General features: G+C 45.7%; 1 protein-coding gene across 1 annotated transcript in view; it reads left to right on the top strand.

Moving 5' to 3' along the window:
* LOC115311742 (twitchin) overlaps window positions 1–25208 on the top strand; it is a 224392-nt gene that overhangs the window by 181197 nt on the left and 17987 nt on the right. The window contains exons 95-113 of the mRNA XM_042289324.1: window positions 2292–2594; window positions 3339–3457; window positions 3744–3909; window positions 4604–4746; window positions 5391–5550; window positions 6222–6410; window positions 8007–8120; window positions 8191–8295; window positions 9931–10128; window positions 11424–11535; window positions 12338–12516; window positions 13490–13768; window positions 14415–14587; window positions 15861–15990; window positions 18706–19011; window positions 19320–19431; window positions 21973–22145; window positions 22804–23091; window positions 24649–24814. Of these exons, the coding sequence (XP_042145258.1) occupies window positions 2292–2594; window positions 3339–3457; window positions 3744–3909; window positions 4604–4746; window positions 5391–5550; window positions 6222–6410; window positions 8007–8120; window positions 8191–8295; window positions 9931–10128; window positions 11424–11535; window positions 12338–12516; window positions 13490–13768; window positions 14415–14587; window positions 15861–15990; window positions 18706–19011; window positions 19320–19431; window positions 21973–22145; window positions 22804–23091; window positions 24649–24814 (3415 nt within the window). The remainder of the gene's footprint in view (window positions 1–2291; window positions 2595–3338; window positions 3458–3743; window positions 3910–4603; window positions 4747–5390; window positions 5551–6221; window positions 6411–8006; window positions 8121–8190; window positions 8296–9930; window positions 10129–11423; window positions 11536–12337; window positions 12517–13489; window positions 13769–14414; window positions 14588–15860; window positions 15991–18705; window positions 19012–19319; window positions 19432–21972; window positions 22146–22803; window positions 23092–24648; window positions 24815–25208) is intronic.

Raw genomic sequence — 25208 nt, forward strand, 5'->3', positions numbered from 1 at the left:
GTGTTTAAGGGGGGACACTACCCAAAAAAGTAAATTTTTGAACCACTTGTCTGATTTAAATTATATTTACAGGGCTTGTTACTGTTGATGTTGAGAACATTTCTGCCAATTTTTGTTAACCTGGGTCAGGTACAAAAAAAATTGCAAACGTTCAAAGACGACAGTGGGCGTGTCTGTGTAGGAAAACTATCGTTTTGAAATTACTAATAAATTTGTGGTTTTCGTGTGTTACATTGCATTAGGACAGTTCAGAGCAGATAACTATGGAGCTATATTTCTATGTTATACCATCTTTCATGACAAAAAAGCCACATAAACACAAATACAGTTTTTTAGATTTTCATCCTTTGTCCAAACTTTTAGTTTTTGAGCATGAAAAATGACAAAAATAAAAAATACAAGCTCATAGTTATCTTCCCCTTAAAATTTCACCCCAGAAACACTCATAAAAATGAATCCTAGTTGTGTAATAACAAAACGATAGTTTTCCTAAAGTGAAATTTATGCCAAAAAGTGGAATGGAGAAAAATGTGTTCAAAGTGCTCCAACCTCTACCTTTTCTTTAGCATCGGTGGACCGAAAATAATTTATAACAAATTCACTATGCGGTGTAAACTAATGAAACTTTCTGGGAATACTCTCCAGATGTTGGTGGATGTAAATATGACATTTTTCAATATCAACTTTTTTTTGCAGAAATTGTTTTTTCTGGGTAGTGTCCCCCCTTAAGCACTCGAATCGCCGAGAAAAACACCGCAGGAACTCGAAAGGTGTAACGCATACTTTAGAGGAAAGTCTGTACAAAAGAATGCATGCTTGAGAAGAAACAGTAATCAAGTAGAAAGAACAAAATCTTAGACACAGCCCGGCAAGAATTCAACCCACAACCCCACGATTCTGATCCCGACACTCTACCAGTGTGCCTAAGGGGAGACTTGCGAGACGGAGAAAACCCGTCTAGGCCAAGGGCAGGAAGCGTTCAAACTCACTCAAACATCATACACCGGTGTTTGGCATTTGCGTTCAGACTGAGTAGATACAAAGGCGTCTACCCCCAATCATTTCAATCAAAGCTTCGTGCTCCGATCTCTTCGTGCAGTCTCGTCTCCTCCCCTTTCTCAGTTTTTATCTGAATAACTTGCTAACATTATTATTATAAAAAGTAACAACGAAGTCTGACAGAAGCCCCAATGAATGCCGCAGCGACCATTCTTTGTACATCTACTTTATTTTTAAATTCAAGATCATTTTATATATATATATATATATATATATTTTTAGGTAATTTTTTTTGTGTTTGAGACAGAGGTAGCTACTATTACTTTGATGTAGTTAAAATTGACGATACACGGTCGCTTCTTAAACTGCGACTCTCCAATCGAGTACAATTCAAATATTACAAAAAACATTCTCTTTGTATTTCAATACTTGCAGTTTGTGCACCCCTAGTAAATACTGGTAGTTACTTAGGCGGTAGCTTTATAGGGCCAATCAGCCTTAGGAGTTGCATTAGCACAAAATGGGTAGGTTCGTCAGTCCGTAACTGCGAAACGATCTTGAAAACAATGGCAACTGGAGCCGGGGATCAAACTCCGGTCACCAGCGTGGAAGCCAAGCGCACCGCTGACTGAGCTACGGACCCAGCACGCAGGAATGAGAGGAGCAGAAACAGGTGGTGTGAGAAAACGTATGAAATGGAGAAGGGTGGAAAGAGCAAGAAAGAGAGGAGCAGAAGCAGGGGGTTGGAACTCAGGACCGCTTGCTTACGAGGCAGACATCTTAACCACTATGCTACACTCCAACGTTGCATGTAGCCGCTCAACGTCTATACGAAAAGGGCGCTGCGGTCAAATGCGTATATAATCGCATTAAACTTTGCATGCATTGGCTCATCTTCTGTAGACGAGAGGGCGCTGCAGTCAAATGCTCAAATGCGTATATAACCACGATCCATACCACACATTCTCTTTCTGACATGGACCGTTGACTTAAGCGGTGGAGATGCGTTCCCACGGCTTCTAGTGGATCCAAGCTGATCCGCCAGAAGAACCAGTGGCTCTGCATTTCACCGACCATAAAGCAGTAATAATGAAGTCGAAACGCAACCTGGAACTCAGCACTACCTATGAACAATAAAATCAGTATCATCAGAACCACCAACGGAGCTTCGCCCCAATCAACATCATTCACCACGTGGAGATGTGGCCTCTTTCCTCTTTTTTGTTTAAGTGGTGACCATATTTTCTCGCTCTACGCTGCAACAGAGCATGACTCACATCTATTTTTTCCAGATCCTCCGAGCGCACCAGGCGTCCCGCACGCCGTGGACACGTCGCCAGACTCGATCACGTTGTCCTGGACCAAGCCGCGCAACGACGGCGGCTCCCCGATCACGGGGTACCTGATCGAGAAGCGCAAGGTCGGCGAGCCTAAGTGGACACGGGCCACTGCAGCACCCGTGCCGGACCTCACACACAAGGTTCCCGGACTGACGGAGAACCAGCAATACGAGTTCCGCGTCTGTGCCGTCAACGCAGCCGGGGAGTCACCCTGGAGTTCCGCTTCCGACGGCATCTACGCCCGGCCGCCACCCGGTACGTGGCCACCACCTTACGACGCCCTACTGACCGTTACGGCGAAAAAAATTTTTGGGGTGATGTGTGGGGAAGTTTACTTGAATGTGCGATTGATTCCTGGTGTCCGTGTAGGTTAGGGTCCTTGTACTATGTGGGGATGTAATTGGGAGATATATTTGTGGTCTTCTCTGAATTTCGCAGTACGTACATGTGTAAATTCAATTTTTCTTTTTTTCTTTTTTTTACCTGAAGTGGTGTTTGTAAGTTTAATTTTTGTCAGTGTTGTTTATGGTGCTGCCAGCCACCTGGTTTCAACCCCGCCCCTGCCCGTCTCGATCTTGAGCATTGTACCAGCATGCGGTCATGTATCACTACTATGTGATGCACATTAAAGACTCAAGGCTATCGGTCACACTGCACTGGCAAAAGTTTCCATCTACAGAAAGGCAGACCAACCTTACCGCATAAACACGAATGTAACTTTTTTTTTTCTTTTTAATTTTATTTTGTTTGATTTGTTTTCTGTCTGCGTTTTTTCTACCGCACTATCGTAAATCAAGAAATGGGCTTGTGAGAAACTCGATTGTTTGTGTTCAAGCATGGATTAGCATTCTGAAAGATTGTTTTTTTCATAGTCTTTATCTCCACTGGCTTTTTGTTATTTTCTGTTTACAAAAATAAGACAGGTTCCATTGCGTAATCTTTGGAGCATGTAACGATCATCAGATTTCTTAGAGCTGTGCTGTTTTCTTTCTTTTCCAGCTGCTCCCAAGATCGACAGCGGCTTTTCTATGCGCGACGTTGTTGTCATGGCTGGCGAAGAGTTCACCCTCCGGGTCCCATACAGTGGCAGCCCCGTACCAGAGGCATCCTGGACCATCGTGAGATTCTTTGCACACTTTTGTACCCTCCAGATATTGTACCATCTTTATAGAATGTATAGATATGACTCTTTACCTAAAGTATAAGGCAACAGTGCTTTGTGCTTACCTTACTATTAGAATGAGGAGTTTAACATCTGGTGTTGATTACTAACAGGGCGTCACTGTCGGGTACATGGATAGTCTCAATGGTTAACGATAGATTTAGCGAAGCAGCAGTTAGGGCAGGGTTGCGTGTGCTTGTTTTATGCCTAAAAACGATCTGGCTCTCTTTTTTTTTCGACAGAACGGCAACCCGGTTGTGCCGGACGACAGGATTCACACGGAGGTCAACGTGGCCTTTACCGTGTTCCTGAACAAGAAGGCGAAGAGGGACGACAGCGGGAAATACACGCTCACCCTGAAGAACCCTCAGGGTTCGGACACGGCGTCCTGCAAGGTTCTTGTCGTGGGTCAGTGTCCCGTTGTTCCTAAAGATTACTTTCGGAGATTGTGCGTTGGCCGAATTCGTTGCGATCGTGTCCTGGGGACTTTGAGTTTTTGATGCCCCCGACACAAGAAGTTATTGCATCGACTGCGCTGCTTGCCACCAACCAGTTACAGAGTTGAGAGTACTGACGGCAATAACCTTCTCAACTTGTGATGGGTCGATCCTGGACTTGTAACTGGTCAGTCACAAGCGACAAAGCCGACGCAGCTACTCCTCTCATTTGTCGCACTGGAACGTGGGAAGCACAGCTGGTGTAGCAGCCCGCTGAGGCAGTGCACTCTCAAATACCTTGTATGCATAGTATTAAATGTGCAAAAACATTGTTTTTAGATCAGAATGCTCGAACTTGCAAAGATAGTATGCCTGCTAAAGTGCCCGAGAGCAAAAAGGATTTGAACTTGTTGGAGAAAATTATTTTGCCGCCAGGGTCACGAATGGTGTTTTCACGTTTGCGCTGTGGTGGAACCACTGATCAAGAGGGTTTCAATTGTGGGCTTCATTGAGTTAAACTTTTAAAGTGAGCACAGAATTTCATTGGGGGTGTCTATAAGCTCCAAGGTGGAAGTTTGTGTAATTTGCAGGATGTGATGGGTAGATATTGTACTAGGTACCCAAAAGAGAACTCAGATTCATATTTCTGTTCTGTTGCATTTCAGACAAGCCTGGTCCGCCTCAAGGCCCCCTGGAAGCGAGCGACGTGACTCCAGAGACGTGCTCGCTTTCTTGGAGGCCTCCGCTGGATGACGGAGGAAGTCCGATCACGAATTACATCGTCGAGAAGCAAGATCCGACGACCAAGGTGATGCTCAGTGCCCGAATCTGCTACTTTGAGTTCCGAAACTTTTGCATTAGATTAAGAGCCATTTCACAGCTTCTGTTTTTCGACTGCTTCATTTCGGTATCGTTTTTGCCATGCAAATTGTTTCAGGTTCATTTGTTGAGAAAATTCATCTATGTCGCATGTGCCGTGCAACCTGCACATTGCTTGGTACCCCCTTTTTGTGCGTCTAAGAAGGTTTGCCTGTCTGTGACTATGACATCTGTAGCGTCCAACAAAATAAAGAAAAAAAAAAAAAAAAGAAGCTGCCTAATGCTTGTATATTAGTATCTTAAAATATGGATGCAGTTGTAATAGTGATGTATCAGTATCGGAGCCACAAAAAGTCCTTATTCAGGACAGTAACCTCAGCTCATCTTTTGTGTGTTTTTAAATTAGGATGAGTAACTACCAACTAGCCCAACTGCCCACCCTTCTGCTCAGCTGTAAAGTTTGGTGCTCGGTAATACTTGGTCCCAGTAAAACGTAGAAAGGCGATGATGCTATATTAGCGATAACAGTGTTATACAGTGTATATGTATGTTAGTTTTATGGGTCATCATTTCTTGTGGTTCTGGTTAGTTTTTGTATCATGAACGTGGGTTGCCCGCACGCGCACTTTTCAGATCTGGACCAAGATGAGTGGATTTGTCCGGGGCTGCCACTACGACGTGATCGGCCTCGAACCCAACAAGAAGTACAACTTCCGCGTGAGCGCCGAAAACCAGTATGGAATCAGCACTCCGCTGGAGACGGACCGTCCAATCACGGCCAAGTTCCCCTTCGGTGAGGAGCGAGCTTTGGTCGGCGGAAGGAAGGACACAAGGATGTTGTTGAAGCAAATTCTAGACGTGAAAACTCATCTCCTTGTGGTTTGTGGCTCGCCTGCCTCTCTAATTAGTCCAAAAATACGTGCTGAAAAATCCAGCTTGGATCAGCAGAATCTGGTACACTTTTGTAAAGTGGTATGTGGAGCTCTCGAGAAAATTCATATGTTGAGTAACAAATATTTTATTTCTACGTTTAATGAAATACAAATTGGTTTCATATCTTATGTTTTTAATTGTCTTGGAATATTGAATGCTAAGAATTGTGCAACAAAGAGAATGATATGGTGAGAATAACAAGCAAATTGTCATATACAAAATAACTTTTTGTCAGCCTTATGAGGCTTCTCGTAATTAAATTGTTTGGGGTCTCGCCCGAAAAAAAAAATGGAGAAGTTTTGTCGGAAAGTATTAGGGAAACAAGTCCATTGGAAACATGTACAAACCTATTTTTCTAACAATATCCTGGGCTCAACAATTCTTTACAGTCTTCTTGATCCCTTATCGAAATTTGCATCACTTACTGAAAACAAGGCAATAGGTTCCTCGAATTACCCAACCTGCATTCATACACTGGCCCAACGTCGGACCACACAAGTTATATCGGCGGTACAATTCTCGTGCCTGCAGACGTGCCAAGCCCACCCGGCCGTCCCGACATCGTGGACTACGACGTGACGAGCGTGAGCCTGAGGTGGGACCGGCCTTCGAGCGACGGCGGTTCCAAGATCCAGGGGTACCAGGTGGAGTACCGAGAACCAATCGACGGCAAGTGGCGCCCAGGCAACACCGGGCTCATCAAGGACACCTCGTTCACAGGTAAGAGCCGCCTCGCCATGTGGCACGGGCATCGGAATGCCTCGGGAAGTCGGCGAACATAAATCGGCCCTTTAGGTTTGTCCAAGTATTAAGGCCCGTTCGCACAGACTTGCATTTGCTTAGGATCGAGTTTTTGCCATCTTTCATCCTGGGACTGCATTTCACCCTGGTGAAGTGTTTGCAATATTTATGCGATCAAGTGTATGTGCTATCTATGAGAATGGTCGTTTGTAAAACTGTTACGTTTTTAGAGTGGAGAAAAGAAGAATGATACGCGAAAAAAGAAAATGTATGGAATCTCCGAGTGTTCTACAGCAACCTGATAGATGGCGCCACTGCATTCTTCCGTAATAAATTTTAAAAGGTATTGAGGCACATGGTCGTAAGCAGTCTCAACTGTGTGAACCAGCCTTAATGGTGTAGCGGTGTTCATCGGAAGGAGCATTGAAGTCTGCATGTGTTACGTGTTTTGAGTTTTAAAGGTAAAGGGTGTTACAGCAGTCGAGTGGTGTCTTCTGGGTATTTTGAGGACCGTAAAACACCCGTAACCCTTGTCGACGTCGCTTAGTTCATTTTTATGTCATGCTCACTTTCTAAAGTAAATGTTACGAACTTGTATGTAGGTCATGCAGTAATGTTTTTGGTCAGTCGCAGAAAAGCAGTACAGTCAAACCCGTTTATAACAAACAGCAGGAAACGCTACGATCAGTTCGATATAGCTAGTAATTCGATATAGCAGAACACATTTACAACGAACTTCCAAGATGCGTTCGTTGTAAGGCGAGAGCTTCTCTTTCTTTGTCACCTCTTCGCTTCCGCCTTGTAACAACGCGCTGTAAAGGTGTTTTTTTTTTTCGCGGGCGTGGAGGCTTTTTTAAATTTTTTTAGCTTATTTCTCTTCAATCGCTTCGCTTCGTGGGAAACCGTTTTGGGATGAAAAGCTTTTTTTTCTGTGCGTGCGTAGAAAGTGTATTTTTTAGCTTTCTCCCCTTCTGAATTGCTTCTCTTCGCTCAATTATGTTCGCAACTTGAGCTTTTGAAATTTTCTTTCTTTATTTTTTTGGGGGGGGGGGGGGGGGGGGCGGGGGGCAGGGCAGGGGCAGGGGCAGGGGCAGGGGCAGGCTAGAAGACGATTGTTTGCGCGTTTTCGGACCGGGGGAAAAAGTTCGATATAGCCAATATATTGTTCGTTATAAAAATAACTTTTTACATGCATTTATATTTATATTTACTGAGAGTTCGATATCGACAATAATTCGCTGTAGGTGGGTTCGTTCTAAACAGGTTTCACTGTACCTACACCGCACCTAGACGTGCATTAGATCTAGCACTCGTTGTGTATAAGCGTACGAAGCTTAGCAATCTGTAAAGAATGTGGGTTGATGAGCATTTAGTTCGTCGTACACTCTACGACACTGTTAGTGCAAACACGGCATCGACTCTTTTTCGTATTTTGTGGCGGCATTTCAGTTTGAGGCAAAGAACGGAAAAAACTAGCGATTGCTCGTTCACGCTAACAGTGTTGTCCCGTGTACAGTATGTGGGATGACGCAGTGCCTCATTGCACGTATCTTCTCGGATATCTTTGTCTCGCAGTGAAGGGACTGTTCGAAGGCAAGGACTACGAGTTCAGGGTCAAGGCCAAGAACGCAGCCGGCTACAGCAACCCGAGCGAGCCGACGGCCACGCTGAGACTCAAGCCCAAATTCAGTAAGCTCCGCTAATCCTTCCGCTGCCTCATCTTCTCGTGTTCCCCACCTGACCGCCTTCCTTTTTCCAGCCGTCCCATCGCCGCCGCAGAATGTTCAGGTCGTGAAGGTGGGCAAGAGCTACTGCGACCTCAAGTGGGAGAAGCCACGATCGGACGGTGGCAGCAAGATCACAGGCAAGTGCTAACGCAGCCCGAGAGAGCCCGTAACAATCTGCCGTGAACACCAAGCTGTCGCAAACGTGCAACGCCTAAACAGATGCCATTTATTTTTTATTTATTTTAGAGCGCAGCTCTTAGGGGCCCGTTTCCGGCTTGAGCGGCGTCGCCGTCGGCGTCGCCGTCGGCGTCGGCGTAACCGCGCGGTGCATCATAGGAAATGTCCCATAATGCACCGCGCGAGCCCCCCACCAAGGTCACGTGACCTCGTGGGGGGTCACGTGACCCCCCGAAGTCACGTGACTCCCCTGAGGTCACGTGGCCCCCTCCTCGAGGTCACGTGACCCCCGCCGATGTCGCGTGACCCCCCGATGACGTCATCGTCACTGATGACGTCACCGGCATCCACATCGTCATCGTCATCATCACTGATGACGTCACCGGCATCCACATCGTCATCGTCATCATCACTGATGACGTCACCGGCATCCACATCGTCATCGTCATCACTGATGACGTCACCGGCATCCGCATCGTCATCGTCATCATCACTGATGACGTCACCGGCATCCGCATCGTCATCGTCATCATCACTGATGACGTCACCGGCATCCACATCGTCATCGTCATCATCACTGATGACGTCACTGGCATCCGCATCGTCATCGTCATCATCACTGATGACGTCACCGGCATCCACATCGTCATCGTCATCATCACTGATGACGTCACCGACATCCGCATTGTCATCGTCATCATCACTGATGACGTCATCAGTGACGTCACTGATGTCGTCACCGGCATCCGCATCGTCATCGTCATCATCACTGATGACGTCATCAGCGACGTCACTGATGACGTCACCGACATTCGCATCGTCATCGTCATCATCACTGGTGAAGTCATCAGTGACGTCACTAATGACGTCATCGGTACCCGCATCGTCATCGTCACTGATGACGTCATCAGTGACGTCAGTGATGACATCATCGGCATTGGGGGTCACGTGACCCCCAAGGTAACGTGACCCCCCCCTGGTTAGTTTAACCCCCCCCCCCCCCCCCCCCCAGTGCCCTTCCCTCCTCCTCCTCAAGAGCTGCGCTCTAATTCGGCGTTACAGGGAGTTGTAAGCGGCTTTCATTTTTTTAGCGTCGTGCTTAGTGTGTGACTCGTTTTATTTGGTACAGCTCTTGAAAAGCAAGATAGGCATAGCTTGCGTTTGCTTCCGAGTGCTTTAACAGCTATAAACCGGAAATTTACAAACCACACGACCAGTCTTTGGTCAGAATATGGAAGTTACGGCGATCTCTTCGAAACTGCTACTTTAAAAAAAGCACGACCGGCGATTTAAAAAAAAAAGGTAGCGACTTTTCGTGCCCAGATGATTCACTCATTTTAAAAGTTATTCAATATTTAATATTATGGCGTGCTTGCGTCGGTGTTGGCAGATGATGGAAAAAATTTCTACTGTTTTTATACTTCTTACTATCCCGTACCCACCGAACCAAAGCCTTAGTTTTGACATCCAAAACTCTCATTTATTTTCAAACCCCTATATTCTATGATCCAACCACACTATAGACGACGCTACGAAATTTCATGTCGGTGTCCCCGGGCGTCTAACTTGACCGTGTTTTACGTTCTTTGGTGCAGGGTACATTGTGGAGCGTCGTGACGTGAGCAGTCCATTCTGGCTGGTGTCGAACGACTACACCATTTTGGATTGCGACTACACCGACATGAAGCTCAAGGAGAACAACGAGTATGAGTTCCGTGTCTACGCTGTCAACGCAGCAGGCAAGAGCGAGCCTTCCCTCTGCACCACGCCGGTCAAGGCCACTGAGTACACTGGTGAGTCCCCTCCCAAGATCTACTGAAATACCTGACCCGAGTATTCCATGCAGCTTTACACTTGGTCAATACTGGCTCGAGATTGGCCAGTTAACTAGTTTTACAACATCTTAAGACACGCTACCGCGTTTCTCACTCGGAGAATGTTCAACAGCAGAAGGGCAGCAAAAACCGAGCTTTCTGTGAAAGCTCGGTTTATCAGAAACATGAAATAGGCTCTCGTTAATTCATGCTACAGGAAGCCACGCATTTTGTTTGAATTATCGGAAGTTTGAATTATCAAAAATTCATCTAAGTATGATGCAAGATGAAATTCTGATCTGTTATATGGATGATAAAAGATACAAAGCAGATATTTGATGATCTCCTCTACACAGGCCTACTAGTCATAGGCAGGTGAGCGACGCACGAAACAGTGGTGAAATGTATGAAATAATTTTATTTTTCCCTTAAAAATGTTGCCTCTTGTGGACTGTTTGGACAGTACACGACACCTCAAAACCAAATTAAGTTTGTTCACCCAGCAAAAATGTTGCCTGCTGTGGACGCTTAGCTTCATAGAGTGCGCTTCTTACCTAGTACCCGTGCACTGCAAAGAAGCAACACCCGTGGAAGCAAGCTCCATGGGCGTTGCTTCTCTGCTGCGCACCGGTGCTCGGTCAGATGCTCGCTCAAAGGGGCCGCTTGGACAAGAAGTATTAATTACACGAAAATGACATTCGAATTAAGTAGCTTATAATTATATTGTAAACAGCGGGCCAACCATATTGTTTTGCTTTGCTCAAATTAACCAGAAGTTTGAAATATCCGAGTTTGAATTATTGCGAGCCTACTGCAACCAGTGTTGTCCGAAGCATGTACCTACAGCCTACAGACAACTAGAGCAAGCACATACATATTGTCAACAAGGTTGTGTACCCAGTTGAATGTGTAACTGACTGTAGAAATCAGTTGTATCAGCATTGGTCTAATGTTGTTTCTATATATTTGCTTAATTATGAACCTATAGTGGTGACAGGTTTCCGCCTTTGATAAAATTTCATCAGAAATGCATCAAAATCCCAAATAAAGGCAGCGACCGCACGCTTGCGGCAGAACTTCTATTAGATTCTTAACCTGTCATTCACTGTAGAGCTAATGAATATTGGCAACAGACTAGAGTCATTGATGCGGCATTAGACCATTCACACCACCCAGGTGCCATTGTTGGCTCGGTCTTGTCTGCTGCCTCTGAACTTTCTTTGTGTGAACCTAATTTCTGGCATTTGTTTCTCTTTTATTGGCCCACCTTGCAGACGGAGTCAAGCCTGAGTTTGTACGTCGCTTGTTCAACAAGAATGTGAGCATGAAGAAGCAGGTGATCCTGGAGTGTGAAGCCATCGGAAAGCCAGTACCCACATCCAGATGGTGAGCATTGTGGCCATGTGTTTTTGGCTTTAAAGCGGAGCAGATCTCTATACGACTCGATAATACTCTAGAAACAGTGTAGTTGACCGTGTTGCCTAGCTTTTGCCTATTTCTGTTCAACTTGCTTCGAAATTCGCCCCGACAACCTGTTCGTCCCATCTGTACTGTCCACTGAAGATATGCAAACAGTTCCATTACTGCAGTTTAAGGGTCCTCATTGAAATTCACCCCCCTCCCTCTCTTACCTTATATGATTGTAGAGCACTATATTATGGCACAAGCAAACTATCGCCGGTTTCTTACAATTTGCTCGTAGAAGTGAAACACATTAATCAAAAGTACTAACGTTGTGTAAACACCACAGTCATGAAACCAACCTAAGCGGTAAACTTTGGCGCTCCTGAATAAGCAAAACACAAAAAAGCACCGGTGCCGTGTTCATGCTAACTGCGTCACACAGTGTAATGCAGTCATTGGTATACAAACGGGGAAGAATTTTGTCTTATGTAAATGTCATGTTCTTGAAAGAATGTGGTACTTTTAGACACTCCCATTGTCTTCTAAATGGTACACACTCTGCATTTCAATTGTGCTTTCTTCCCCTTCGTCGGAAAACTGGCCGAGGTGATTAATATTATGTCAACTTCTAGACTGAATGCTACTGAAGAGAATGCATTTTTAATATTGCCCGTGTTTGCTCATGCTTCTCAGGAACAACGATCATGTCGTAAGTTGGCTTAAAACTGACCTTTCTTTAATTTCCACTGACTAGTCTAATGTGCTGCATATTGACAAATGCCAGGCTGAAGAATGGCAGAGACATCCGCCTTGGAACGAGGGTCAGGGCTGTAGAGAAACCGGAAGAAGGCGTCTACCAGCTCATCTTCAGCGAAATCGAGGATGGCGACGAGGGAGAGTACACGTGCGAAGTCAGCAACCCGCTGGGTTCGGTCAGGTGTTCAGCGGACATCCGCATCGCTGGTGAGTCCAAAAGCCTTTCACCACATAATCCTACATTCTTCTTTTTTTTTTTTCTTTCTTTTTATGAATAGCAATTGAATTTGAGCTTTTTGGCATTCAGCTGAACATCTACGGTTGCTTTTAGGGGGCTTGATAGATGTATCCGAATTATGTTAACATTCATTTTGGTACAATGTTATTATACCAAATCAATGTTTTTTAAAGATTTTAATTTTGTTTTTTTAAATGTATAGTGCAAAAAAGAGAAAAAACAGCTCTTGCGTTATGTGCCACAAGAAAACTTTAAAATATTTCATGCTGCATTTTTTTTTTGCTCCATTCTTGCATTGTTTTACGAAAGTGATAACTTTTTAGACAGCTTTATCACAGCATTGTATCGCAGAGGGACAGGGTCATAATTGTAAGCTTCCATAGATAAATATGACATACGGTATATGTATAAAAGTATCAAAATTAGCTTCATTACATGGCTGTTTTCTCATGCACTTACAACCAAATGACTGACTGCATATGAGAATGTACCCCTGCCATTAATTCTCTTTGATTATGTAGTTTGGCCGTATCAAATAAATCACCCAGCATTATTTATGTACATTAAGCTACTGTAAACGACCTGATTTTTGCAAATTTTGTTACTCGAAAATTATTGCAGAAAATTGATAATGCAAAATGCAAATTTATTACCGCACGGTAATGAATGCAGAGCAGTGTAGGTTTTGGGAATATTTTGCGGGCACAAAATTTTGCAATGGTGGATGGAACATCCACCATTGCAAAATTTTGTGCCGGCAAAATATTCCCAAAACCTACACCTTGCAGAATTTGCGGAATATTGAGCCTAATATAATAAAGTAGTTTTTAGCATTCAGAAACCTTAACATCAATAAAAATTGGTAAGAATTCCCTTGTGGTTGGATAAAGTTACCATAAACGGAAAATGTTTGCGATCGGCGATGCCACTCTCTCTCTCTAGCGCCACCTGTGATCGTCCGCTGCCCCAACGAAGTGTACATTCCGGAGAAGGACAATGGGAAGGTGAAGGTCTACTTCACGGGCTCCACCCCGATGGAGGTGTCCCTGTTCAAGGGAGGCCTGGAGGTGCCCGAGAGCGAGCGCATGAAGTACACGGTCTTCGACGACTACGTCATTGTGTACTTCCGCGAGGCGGACAAGTCCGACGAGGGCAAGTACCAGATCAGCCTGAAGAACGACAGCGGCTCGGCCGACGCCCAGTTTACGCTCTACGTCACCGGTGAGTCTCCGTCGCATTTCTGTCCTCGAAAGCCGCAGTTACACCGCTAATACTGCGTCACTGAAAAGACGGTCTGCAGACAGTTTTAGACATGTTTCTTCCCCATATGACGGCCCTTGTTCGGATTGATAATATGTCTACCCAAAAAAACTTGAGTAGCTTCAGACTATGTTCCAGCAGCACATGTAGAACTTGTTTTATGGTTAGATAGAGTTGTCACATTTATTGTCTGGCGAGTAAAAGTTGCCTCTATGTTATGTCCAAAATAAACCTGAAATATGGGTGAGTCACATTTAGCACTTGATAGAACAAACTAAGCAGTAGAGTAAAATGTATAATGGGTCTGTCGTATTGCAGTTTGTGTATGTGGAAGTCACTGTGGCTATGACTTCAAGCTTTGGAGAAGCCTAGGGGATTGAGGAGGTTCGATTAATTAATTGGTGTCGACGACAGAACGACGGAAAGGTTAGCCTAGGTATTTGTACTAGCTGACTACTCTGCACTGGGGTTAGGGGAGAGGGAAAAGAAATATATAATGATGTCTGCACGTGTGAGTTCTAGCATCATCTTCACGTGTTTCATCATCACCACGAGCGTTTCACCGCGAGGGTGTCTGAACGTAACGTGGTGGGGTGTTTGTGCCAAGGCCTCCCCGGACCGCCCATCGGACCGTTGGAGGTGTCGGAGATCACCCAGCACACGTGCAAGCTCCACTGGCATCCGCCCAAGTACGACGGAGGGTGCAAGATCACCCACTACGTCGTGGAGCGCCGGGAGACCACCCACAACCAGTGGGTCGTGGCGTGCACCTACTGCCGGGTGAGCACACTTTCTCCGCAACTACTGTGCCTCCCTGGCAACTTCTGGGGACAGACCTAGGGTTGCGTCTTAAATCTTAGTCTAATTGATCCGAGTCGCTCTGGCGGATTGTGTCGCCTGACAAGACAGATAGGGCAACGCTGAACGTGGGTAAGTTCTGAGGTACAGAACCTTTACCCTGGAGTGTGATTGAGTAAATTTTGGAACGTGGCCCTAGAGTCACTGTGAGCGTACGAAACGCAGGATGGAGCGTGTTTCGGGCATGTTTTCATCCCTCCGCAGCCAATGAAATTGCAGCATTCACCGATAGGAAGGCCCAAGCACAAAGTGTGAACGTAATAGGCAAGCTCTCTATGACTATAGCATAGAGCAGGGGTGGCCAAGCTACGGCTCACGAGCCGCATGTGGCTCTTTGCGGATTAAAGTACAGCTCGCAGCTCCCTAGTAGACCTAACCCTCCTCCCTTCCAGTCATACGAGCACTTCCCCAAAAAGAGAAATGGAACATGTTTTAAATTGGAAGAAAGGTTGGTAGTCTTTTGCTACTGCTATCTTACATACAATTAGACTGTTTTTGACTTGGATAGGTCTGGATTAGTTCAAGTTTCATTTATTTGTCCGGATAAAAGTTGCCTTCCCCTCCCCCCGCTTTCTGCCTTTCCTCTTCCACGCTGCTCTTGGAAATTACATGGTTTTGTTTGCAGCTCTTAGGCCGGGTCAGCCCGGCCACCCCTGGCATAGAGCGTCTTGCCTAAAGTTATGTTGCGGTATAGTCTGTTCTAGGTTACCACCATATATGTTCTTTAACATCTGCTATTTGATTTATTTGTTTTAAAGGGTAGCGTATGGAAACACTGACAGATGATGTGCATCCCCCTTTCCCACTTCGGAGGAGTGCTTCTCCTTTGCGTGGGTGCACCGCAGAAAAGCACCAAATGAAGGGTGTTTTCTGCTCTGTGTACTAGTTTCACTGTAGCAAAGTACTAGGACAAGGAACCCATGGGCACAGATTCTTCTTGTTTTGTATTCATTCGACTAAAGAAAGACATAAAAAATATGGCTAGACTCAAATGGTCTACTTTAAAACTGTTTTGTTATATTAAGGTTAAAGGTTGTATTGTACATTTATGCAGCAGCTATTACAGGTCCAGAGATGGTTTTTGCTTGCTTTGGTGCTTGGGAGCCCAGGGTCACCCAGAGTTTTGGGAACAACCTCATGTAAAACCTTGCCTCATGTGTTTGTGAACACGGGTCCTTCCTTTGGCGTCTTCCAGGACACGACAGTCACGGTGCAAGGCTTGACCGAAAACGGAGAATACCTGTTCCGCGTGATGGCAGTCAACGAGAATGGGCAGAGCGCACCACTCGAAGGCACCAACCCTATCATCGCCAAGCTGCCATTCGGTGAGTCAGACTGCTCACACTTCAAACTGTCGTCGTTGCTAGTTGGAAGTTTCTGTCTTGCCTTTCAAAGTTGTAGCTTTATAGGACTAACCATGCTCAAGGCTATGTCCTCGAGGTCATGTCCTCAAGGTCATGAAACGCCCGTGGCTGAAGCTTTAAGTCATGAATCAAGGTCGCATAAGCCCTGGTTGCGTAAGCCCCATTCGCGTAACCGCTGGTCGCGTAAGCTCGTAAGCACCAGTGGCTGAAGCTGACGTGACCTCATGTCCTTGATATTGTCCTCAACGTCATCGTAAAAGTTGTCCTTGAGATTGTACCTGAGGTCATCCTAGAGGTCATGCTTGAGGTCGTCCTAGACATCGTTGTTGACATCGTCCTCTAGGATGTCATCCTCTATGTTGTCCTTGATGTCGTCCTAGACGGCGCTCTTGAAATCGTCCTAGAGGTCGTCCTTGACATTGTCCTGGACGCCGTCCCTGACATTCTTGAAGTCGTCCTTGACGCCGTCTTCAACGTTATTCTAGAGGTCATCCTCGACGTTGTCCTATACGCCGTCCTTGACGTCGTCCTCAACATCATCTTGGATGCCATCCTTGACATTGTCTTCAACGTGTGCACGGCATATTACAACATTTCATCACTGTACCATGTCCTTTCCTAATTGTTGTCACTAACGACACTCCTGTAAAGCTGCCACATTTTATTGCGTTTGGTCGAATGAATGTGCGTGTAATTATATGGCTGGCACCGTTATATGGCTGGCACCTAACCATGTCTGGTTAGGTGCCTACGGCGAAAGTCGACGGGCCGACTGCTAGCTGAACGCTGACGCAGCACTCGTCTGCTCGCTGATTGGACACCAGTGCCAGCCAAACCTCCTTGTTCACGTGTTCAGATATGCAGCGGCGCTAGAGCGTGAATGAGCGGCAGAAAAGAAGAGAAAAGAAAGCAGATACAGTCGAACCTCGATATAACGAACTTCAATGTAACAAAATCCTCGATTTAACGAAGTATTTTATTTTTCACAATTTCTTGCCCATAGACCCCATGGATTTTTAGTCTCAATATAACGAAGTCTATTTTTCTGCTATTTCAATATAACGAAGCGCCATTGTCATAGAAGGCAATAAATAAATCAACTCTAAAAAACAACTTCGCAAAAAAATTGTGGTTAAAAAAAAAATTATGCGCAAACGCGAGCGCTTGATAGGGTACTTCACGGGGACAGGCCTTCCAACGTTCCTAGGCTGCCCGAGGATGCGGCGCCGGTAGCGCCGGCGAGGCATGCGGCAAAGCGGATTCCGCGGGAGTGGCCAGAAAATGCCAAGCAAAAAGTTAACACGGCATAACAGCATCACCACTGACATTCACTGATCATCATAGTCCACTGTACCGCGGGAGCCAACTTCAGCGGGGGAGCGACGTGATGGCGCGACCGCGCGACCGCACGGGCAGTGCCATCTAGGAGAAGACCGAGAAGACCGATTATCGTCTTGCGAGCGTGATGTAAAGCAAAGGCGCAAGCACACTGTGGGCGCAAGGGGGCAAGCTGGGGCAAGTAAACTGTGCGGTCAAGAGTGCTGTGTAGGTTGGAAACATTGGCACCGCCTAAACTAAACAGCTTTATTTTTTAACCGGGCGGTTCACTCACGTGCTCGCTGCCATAAGGAAACGTAAAGTTCTTTCTTTGGATGAGAAAGCAAACGTTTTGGACGCCATCCTGAAGAAACTGCCGAGATCACGAGCACTCGGGAAGTGCTCGACGCAATGGACGTACTGAGGAGGTACACGGCGTCGCATGGGCAGCAAGATGCCGTGCAAGCGCTCTGGGCGAACGCCGTATGACGCCGCTGCTACTGTCGTACGAGGCGCAAGCAAAACTCGCGGACTACTTTGCCCCTAAATAAATGTCATTTTCGGTGAGTTTTCATACCCGTAAAACGTTTCGGAATTTTTTTTTCGCATGCTAAAGCCAAATTTCGATTTAGCGAAATTTCAATGTAACGAAGTAAATTGCGAATTTTACCGACTTCGTTGCATCGAGGTTTAACTGTACTCGCATTGCCACAAGTGTTTGGTCTTCTTTTGCCGCGAGCTGGTGCTGGGGCTCTGCTCGGTGCTGTTGCGATCCAATTGCTGTTTCCCGCACGCTCAGTCTACTGCATCTCACACTCCAGCAGGCTTCGAGAAAGTCACATTCATATTCCAACCGCATGAGATCCCACAAGCAAGACATCCATGAAGCACTCACTTTGTACGACACAGGGCCGCTCCACGCCGTTCGCTCTACAGATGTCTACACAGCTCCTCCACGCTAACACATCACATTCTGCGTTATCACTGGCTTTGCCACGCTAGTGCGGCAAAGGGGCGACTTTTTTTATTATCTTCCTGGATCCATAGTAATGAAGTTGTTTGTTTGGACGTTACCTGACTTCAAAGTTTTCTCAAAGAGAATACATTGGAAGCAGGCAGCTGATATACCCTCTTCGTTTTCATTCTTCAACTATACTCGGCATCAACTTTCTCATACTTTCTCAAGGCTAGCATGGTTTTCGCAGCACTGTCATGGCATTTTGCACAAGCACATGAAAATGCGGTGCAAGATGCAAAAGACCTGCTTGCGGAGCAGTGCAGGGCTACTTCACCGTGGAAGCTAAGCTAGCCTTCGCCACTTCGTCGCCACTAACTCGACACGTCTCCAATCCGCTCTAGATCCGCCCTCTGCACCCGGCATCCCCGTGGTGACGGAAGTGGGCGGCGACTTTGTGAACCTGTCGTGGGAGAAGCCCTCGTCGGACGGCGGGGCCCGCATCCTGGGCTACTGGGTGGACAAGCGGGAGGTGGGCACCCAGGCCTGGCAGCGGGTGAACCCCGCGCACCTCTGCCTGCCGGCCCAAATCAACATCTCCAACCTCATCGAGGACCGCCAGTATGAGTTCCGCGTCTTCGCGGTCAACGAAGCCGGGCAGGGTCCGCCTTCCTCCAACTCCTCCCAGGTCAAGATCAAGGACCCCAACGGTGAGACGGCGGTGCAACTCGGTTTCGCTTCTTTCTGCGCGAGCGACGGAGTGAGAATCTCGAGTGCATAGCAGAACTCTTTTTTTGTTTGAGTTAACTTAACTTTACCTTAGAAAGCTCACTTACTGCAGTAAAGTTAAGTTTATTGATCTGCATTAGGCCGTGCGTGTCTAAATAATGCTGTTCGTTGACCACGGGCCAATTAACAGGAGTTCAGTTTTCAGCAGAAATTTGATTGTTGTTGACTGGGGTGCATTACCATTCGTTTTTAACTTTTTATCCGTTCTAAAATTTGTTTTGACATGCAGCGGCGACACCTCCGGAGTTCATCACGCCCCTCAAGCCGGCGATGGGCATTGAGAACAAGAGTGCCCAGTTCTCCTGCAAGGTGGTTGGCAACCCCTCGCCAGAAATCAGTTGGTGAGTCGTTTGTGCGGACAGTTGCTGTGCTAGCAGCAACTCTCGCTGAAAGTAGAGCTGCAGTTGAGGCAACAGTTGCAGTAACTGTTGCCCCAAAATACATTTGGGAGTAAAGTCCAAAAAATATGGCTCCAACCAAATCTTGAAAGGAAACCCGCCGTTTCGAAATCAGCTCGGTTTGTTCTTCAAGGGTAACTGAAAGCATGCGGAGCAGCAGAAGCAGCTCCTAACCTCTTCATCTTCAAAATAAAAAATTCAAAATGCAAAATTTAAAAAAATTAATTTTTTTTTTTAAATATTAGGTTTTTTTTGAAGATTTTATTGGAGCTATATTTTTGGACTTCAATTTTCACCCAACCAAGCAGCTTTCCGACAAATATGTATTAAACCTCTAGGAGTTCATGGAACGTCCAATTTGTCACAGTTGCCCCACTTTTAAGTAAACGGTTTCTTCTGTTTATGCAACAATTCAAGCTTAACTGACATATGCATAGATGCACGACTTTAATTCAAACACTCTCTTTCGTCTGGTTTCTTTAGTCCTTAACATATAGTTTTTAGGATTCCCCTCTATCAAAACGTGCTCAATCTCGTCTTACGAATTGTGCGAATAGATGCCCAGAACACGGATTAAAAGTTACTTCAACCTGCAAGCAGTACAAGATTAGAACCCAAAACACAGCTACTGTTATCGTTACCGATATTTTCACGCATTGCAGTTTTACCCAATTCATTGTCGATTAGCGCCAGAATTCGCGACTCCAGCAAAACGGACGCCGCCAAGCGGGAAAACCGGGAACCAGCCGGTCCAGGTCGCGCCGCGCCCCTCGGCGTCTCTGGTGGCTTTCGCGGAGACGTTTGTTCGGCGCGGTGGCGAACAATGTAATTTGACGAAGGTCCTAATATTTCTTAAGTTTGCCTGGGTGATCATTAGTGTGGTGAAACCTCAGTAGATTGTTTTCTTCTATTACGTGTTTTAAAGCCCGTTTACTCCGCAGCACACGGTCGCGTGCTTTCGATTTCTTGGATGGGGAGGAATCACGGAAAAACTTTTTGATTCTTGTCTGTCTCGAATCACATTCAAAGTGACGGCTGCTTGGTAACTGATACTGGAGGGAACATCAATGTTGCAGTCAAGTGAATGGGAAGGTTCGATAGCTGCTTTTCTTGAGTTTGGTTGTGCTCGGTTAGCTTCAAGTTCGAGCCACCCACGCCGGTCGGTGCGTTGGCTATTCATTTTGGCTGCTTTTCGCCGAAAAAACCTCTGGACCACACTGAAGGAGTTGGGCTGATTTCGCAATTGCTTGATTCAGGAAAACTTGCTCGCTGCAAATGATGAATGAGGGAAATTATCTGTTTTCAAAAGGTGGGAGACAAGTCTCGCAACGTTAGATGCTGTCACGGCATTTTGACCTATCGCGCCTCCAATATTTATATTACGAGGACGTCGAAGCCAGCAGCACTATACGTCTACATTGGTCAGGTTGACCGGCCACAAAAAAATACTAATTTTCTCCGTTCAGGATTCGAAGCATAGTTCAATGCAGAGAGGTTCTGCGTGGATCTTCAGTGAAGACTCTCTTCAGTTTGTCTCCGTGCTGCCGGCTATAGAACGATTTGGCTAAGTTTAAGTGGTATGTCTCCGTCTGTCAAATATACTTTTATTCAGCATCTCACCTAATGGCTAGTCAACTAAGCTCATGTTTCAACCCGAAGGATATACTAATATCGCTTTAGTGGGACATAGTACATAATATAATGCATAACCCGCTCGTCAAAATGACTTCTCGGTTGCTACTAAAACCTGAATTGAAATACGAGTATCAGCTGCTTAGTGGGGCGCCGGCGGTTTAACATGGTCCTTGGCTCAAAAAGCGCTCGCTTAATTTTCGTAATTTTCCTGCAGCCTGTGTTGTTGGCCGAGCAGACGACTGGAGCTGTTTCGGAAACGCGGATACGCACAAAAGCTCGATTTCGCGGACAGATAAGTCGCATGGTCGAGGCATGCGAGTTAGCTGAAAAGTTACTCTTTGTGGAACAATTCTGTAGTCATCGCCGCTTTCCTTAGATGATCAAAACGGATTAGCATATTACCATCTCTCCGGAGCCCATAGTTTCGGTTTTGAACGAAATCTCCGAAACGAAAGTTTGAAACGAAAAGAACAAAAAAACACCGGCAAAACAAAACTATTCTTTGCAAGTTTATCTGCACCGGCTACACTTAACCGTCTCAGTTCAAATACCTATATAATTGGGCATTAAACAAAAGAAAATCTGTTAAATTGAACGCGCCACCTGTTCAGGCGGCCCGGCCGAGCCGCCGCGACCTGGACTCAGCCGCCATGTTTGTTTGGTGGTGGCGCCCCCTATAGGTCGCTGGAGTCGCGAATAGGGGGGCAAAACTTGGAAACTGAACTCTGACAAATCCTCAGCATAGTTCCTTCAAAGAACACCCCAACTTCTTTCGTTCTCGTTTGTTGTTTTGTCTTACTCGTGGGGCATCCTGTCAGCGTCACCTGAGGCTTCCTCTCGTCTGCTTAGGTACAAGGGGATGCGCGAGCTGCACGAAAGCCTCAAGTACAGCATCACGCGCGAGGGCGACGTGTGTACGCTCATCATCTCCGACATCTTCGGCGAGGACGCCGACGAGTACGCCTGCCGCGCCGTCAACAAGGGTGGTGCACGGACGTCCAGAGCCGAGCTCCTTATTAAGAGTGAGTCGGGCGCTTCCTTGCTCACGACCCTGAGCAAGCGAGCGACTTGTGCTCTCTCCTTGCTTTACTTTTGCCACACCTGTCACCCATGTCGCTTTTTAGTATGTCTCGTGAACTAGTCTAGTTGTGGTATTAGAACGAGCGCTGCCGACTATGCACCATGTTAGGGGGAACGTCTTCGTAAGGAACCACCGTCATGTCTCGTTTATTCGACACCGTGTAACTGACGTGCTTAAAAGTCATTTAGTTAAACTTGACTGATTAAACTTTTAACATAGAACATGTTATAGTAAAGACTATGCTGGAAAGGCTGACACGAAAAAGCTACGTGGAAGGGATGTTAACAGCATCGCGTGGCCATATCGCACGACCGGTCATGTTATATCACGTTTCGTTGCATGACGTCATCGGACGTGGCCTGTGGTGTCACATGCTGCATTATGGGACCAGGTCACACGATAAGCTTTAGTGTACAGTTTAAACATGGTGGTACCGACGTTAACAATAACATATAAGTATGAGCATTGTGCGAAGGACGACCAAAACGGACTGCAAGTTCTTTGTTGTCCAAGTGGCCCGAGCAGGCGATAGAAGTCTAGTCTCTCGCTTTCATTGTAAAGTTGCTGTACCCCCGTTCTTTGTGATATCCTTCTTGCAGCTGCGCCGCACATCAATGTGCCTCCGCGCTTCCGCGAACTGGCCTGCTTTGAGAAGGGCGAGAATGTGGTCCTCAAGATCCCGTTTACGGGCTTCCCGAAGCCGCGCATCAAGTGGTTCAAGGAAGGCGAGGAGATCGAAAGCGGCAGCCACTTCGACATCCAGACGGGCGAACGCCACGCTGTGCTCACCATTCGCGACGTCAACAAGACGGACAGCGGGCCGTACCGCCTGGTCGCTGAGAACGAGCTTGGCACGGACTCCGCCATCATCAAGGTCCAGATTAGCGGTAAGTACCGACCCGCTCAAAGACTTGCCAAATGCAATACCCGCAGCATGACATTTCCTGAATCCAATATTAACAGCATAATATTTTCGGAATCCAATTTTAACAGCATAGGTAATATGTTCTGAATACAATATCAAAAGCATGATATTTTCTGAAAAAAAATATCAACAGCACTACATTTCCTGAATACAATATTGACAGTATAATATTTTCTGAATCCAATAAGCACAATATTTTCTGAATCCAATATCTTCAGCACTACATTTCCTGAATTAGTTATTGACAGCATAATATTTCTTAATCTAATATCAAGAGCACAATATATTTTTTAAATCCAGTATCTACAGCACTACATTTTCTGAATCGGATATTGAGAGCACAATATTTTCTGAATAGATACCAACAGCACTACATTTTCTGAATTTGATATTGACAGCACTACATTTCTTGAATCGGATATCAACAGCACAGTATTTTCTGGATTCAATATTGACAGCACTACATTTTCTGAATTGCACACCTAGAGCGCAATATTTTCTGGATTGATATCAACAGCACTATATTCTCTAATTTCGATATCAAAAGGGCACTATATTCTCTGAAATGATATCAACAGCACTAAATTTCTTGAATCAGATATCAACAGTATGATATTTTCTGAATCCAATATTGACAGCACTAGATTTACTGAATTCGATACCAAGAGCACAATATTTTTTTTTATGCGATATCGACAGCACTACATGTTCTGATTCCGATATTGACAGCACTACATTTTGTGAATCAGATATTGACTGCACTACATTTCTTGAATCTGATATTTGCAGCAGAGTATTTTTTGAATACTACAGTGTTGACAGCAGTACATTTACTGAATCCGATACCAAGGGCTCAATATTTTCTGAATCTGGATCTAAAATCCACAGCACTATGTTCCCTAATTCCGACACGGACAGCACTACATTTTCTGAATCCGATATTGACAGCACCACAATTCCCGAACCCACTGTCGACAGCACTACATTTCTTTGATTTGATATTAACAGCACGACAGTCGGAGTAAGTTTTTGAGTTTGTGTGTTACGTTAAATCAACTTCGAATCGTGACATTTAAATTCAGATGGCATGTTAGGTCAGATTAGAGCCACTGCATACGCAATGCTGCAGAATACCTACACTCCGTTACCCTACTGATTTGTGCGCACCGCCGTTTTGTCACCCAGTGCACAACTGGCATGATCAGCAATGGTTTCAATCCAAAAATGCAACTTCCTGAGGTTTAGATGCTTTGTTAGAAAGCTGAGACAATATTGTATTCCTCTGTCACATACTGTTTTAACATTTTTGTAGGAAGGAAAAGTGCTACCTGGTGATTTCAGATAAAGCTTTAAACAATTCTGGGAACAATGATTTCAAGCACCAAGATGGAAAGTGTCGCTACTTCAAAGCGTAGCTTATTTCGTGGCTCAAGGCCAAGTTGCACATTTTGAAATCACGGGCGAACGATAATCAGATAATCTAAACTAGAACCATATTTGTCTTTTTTTCTTCCTAAAGACAAACCCGACCCTCCGAGGCACCCAGTGGTGGAGAACATCAACGACGACAACTGCTTGTTGTCGTGGAAACCGCCGCTGTGGGACGGCGGCAGCCACATCACGAACTACATGATCGAGAAGCGAGAGAGCCCACTCACCACCTGGGTTCGCTGCGGCAACACCAGGTGACGCCCCTCGACACCCTCCGGCAAAGTTTCGAAGTAGTGCCCGGCAGTAACTGCAAGGCATCCTTCGATATACTGGCAAAACGACGCTTGTGCCATGCCAAGTACCTAGAATCGTAATTGTTATTGTTCTGGCGAGGTTAAGGCTAGCTACACACAGGCTGGTTTGGATGTCATCATCATCATTGTCATCTTTCAAATTTCTCTGCCCATGAACAATTGTCTGTAATGTGGCATAATCTGTTTCATATATGCTGCCAATCTGGAAACTGGTTGCCACGCTCTTGTTGATTAGCCACAGAAAACTGTTACGTGAGCCTCAGGATTTTTTACTTTTGGTCCAGTTGATTATCGCCATTCAAGCACACAGCATAAAGCTATGACTAGTTATAAG

The sequence above is a fragment of the Ixodes scapularis genome, unplaced genomic scaffold, assembly GCF_016920785.2.
Source record: "Ixodes scapularis isolate PalLabHiFi unplaced genomic scaffold, ASM1692078v2 PGA_scaffold12__126_contigs__length_90152505, whole genome shotgun sequence".
NCBI lineage: Eukaryota > Metazoa > Arthropoda > Arachnida > Ixodida > Ixodidae > Ixodes > Ixodes scapularis.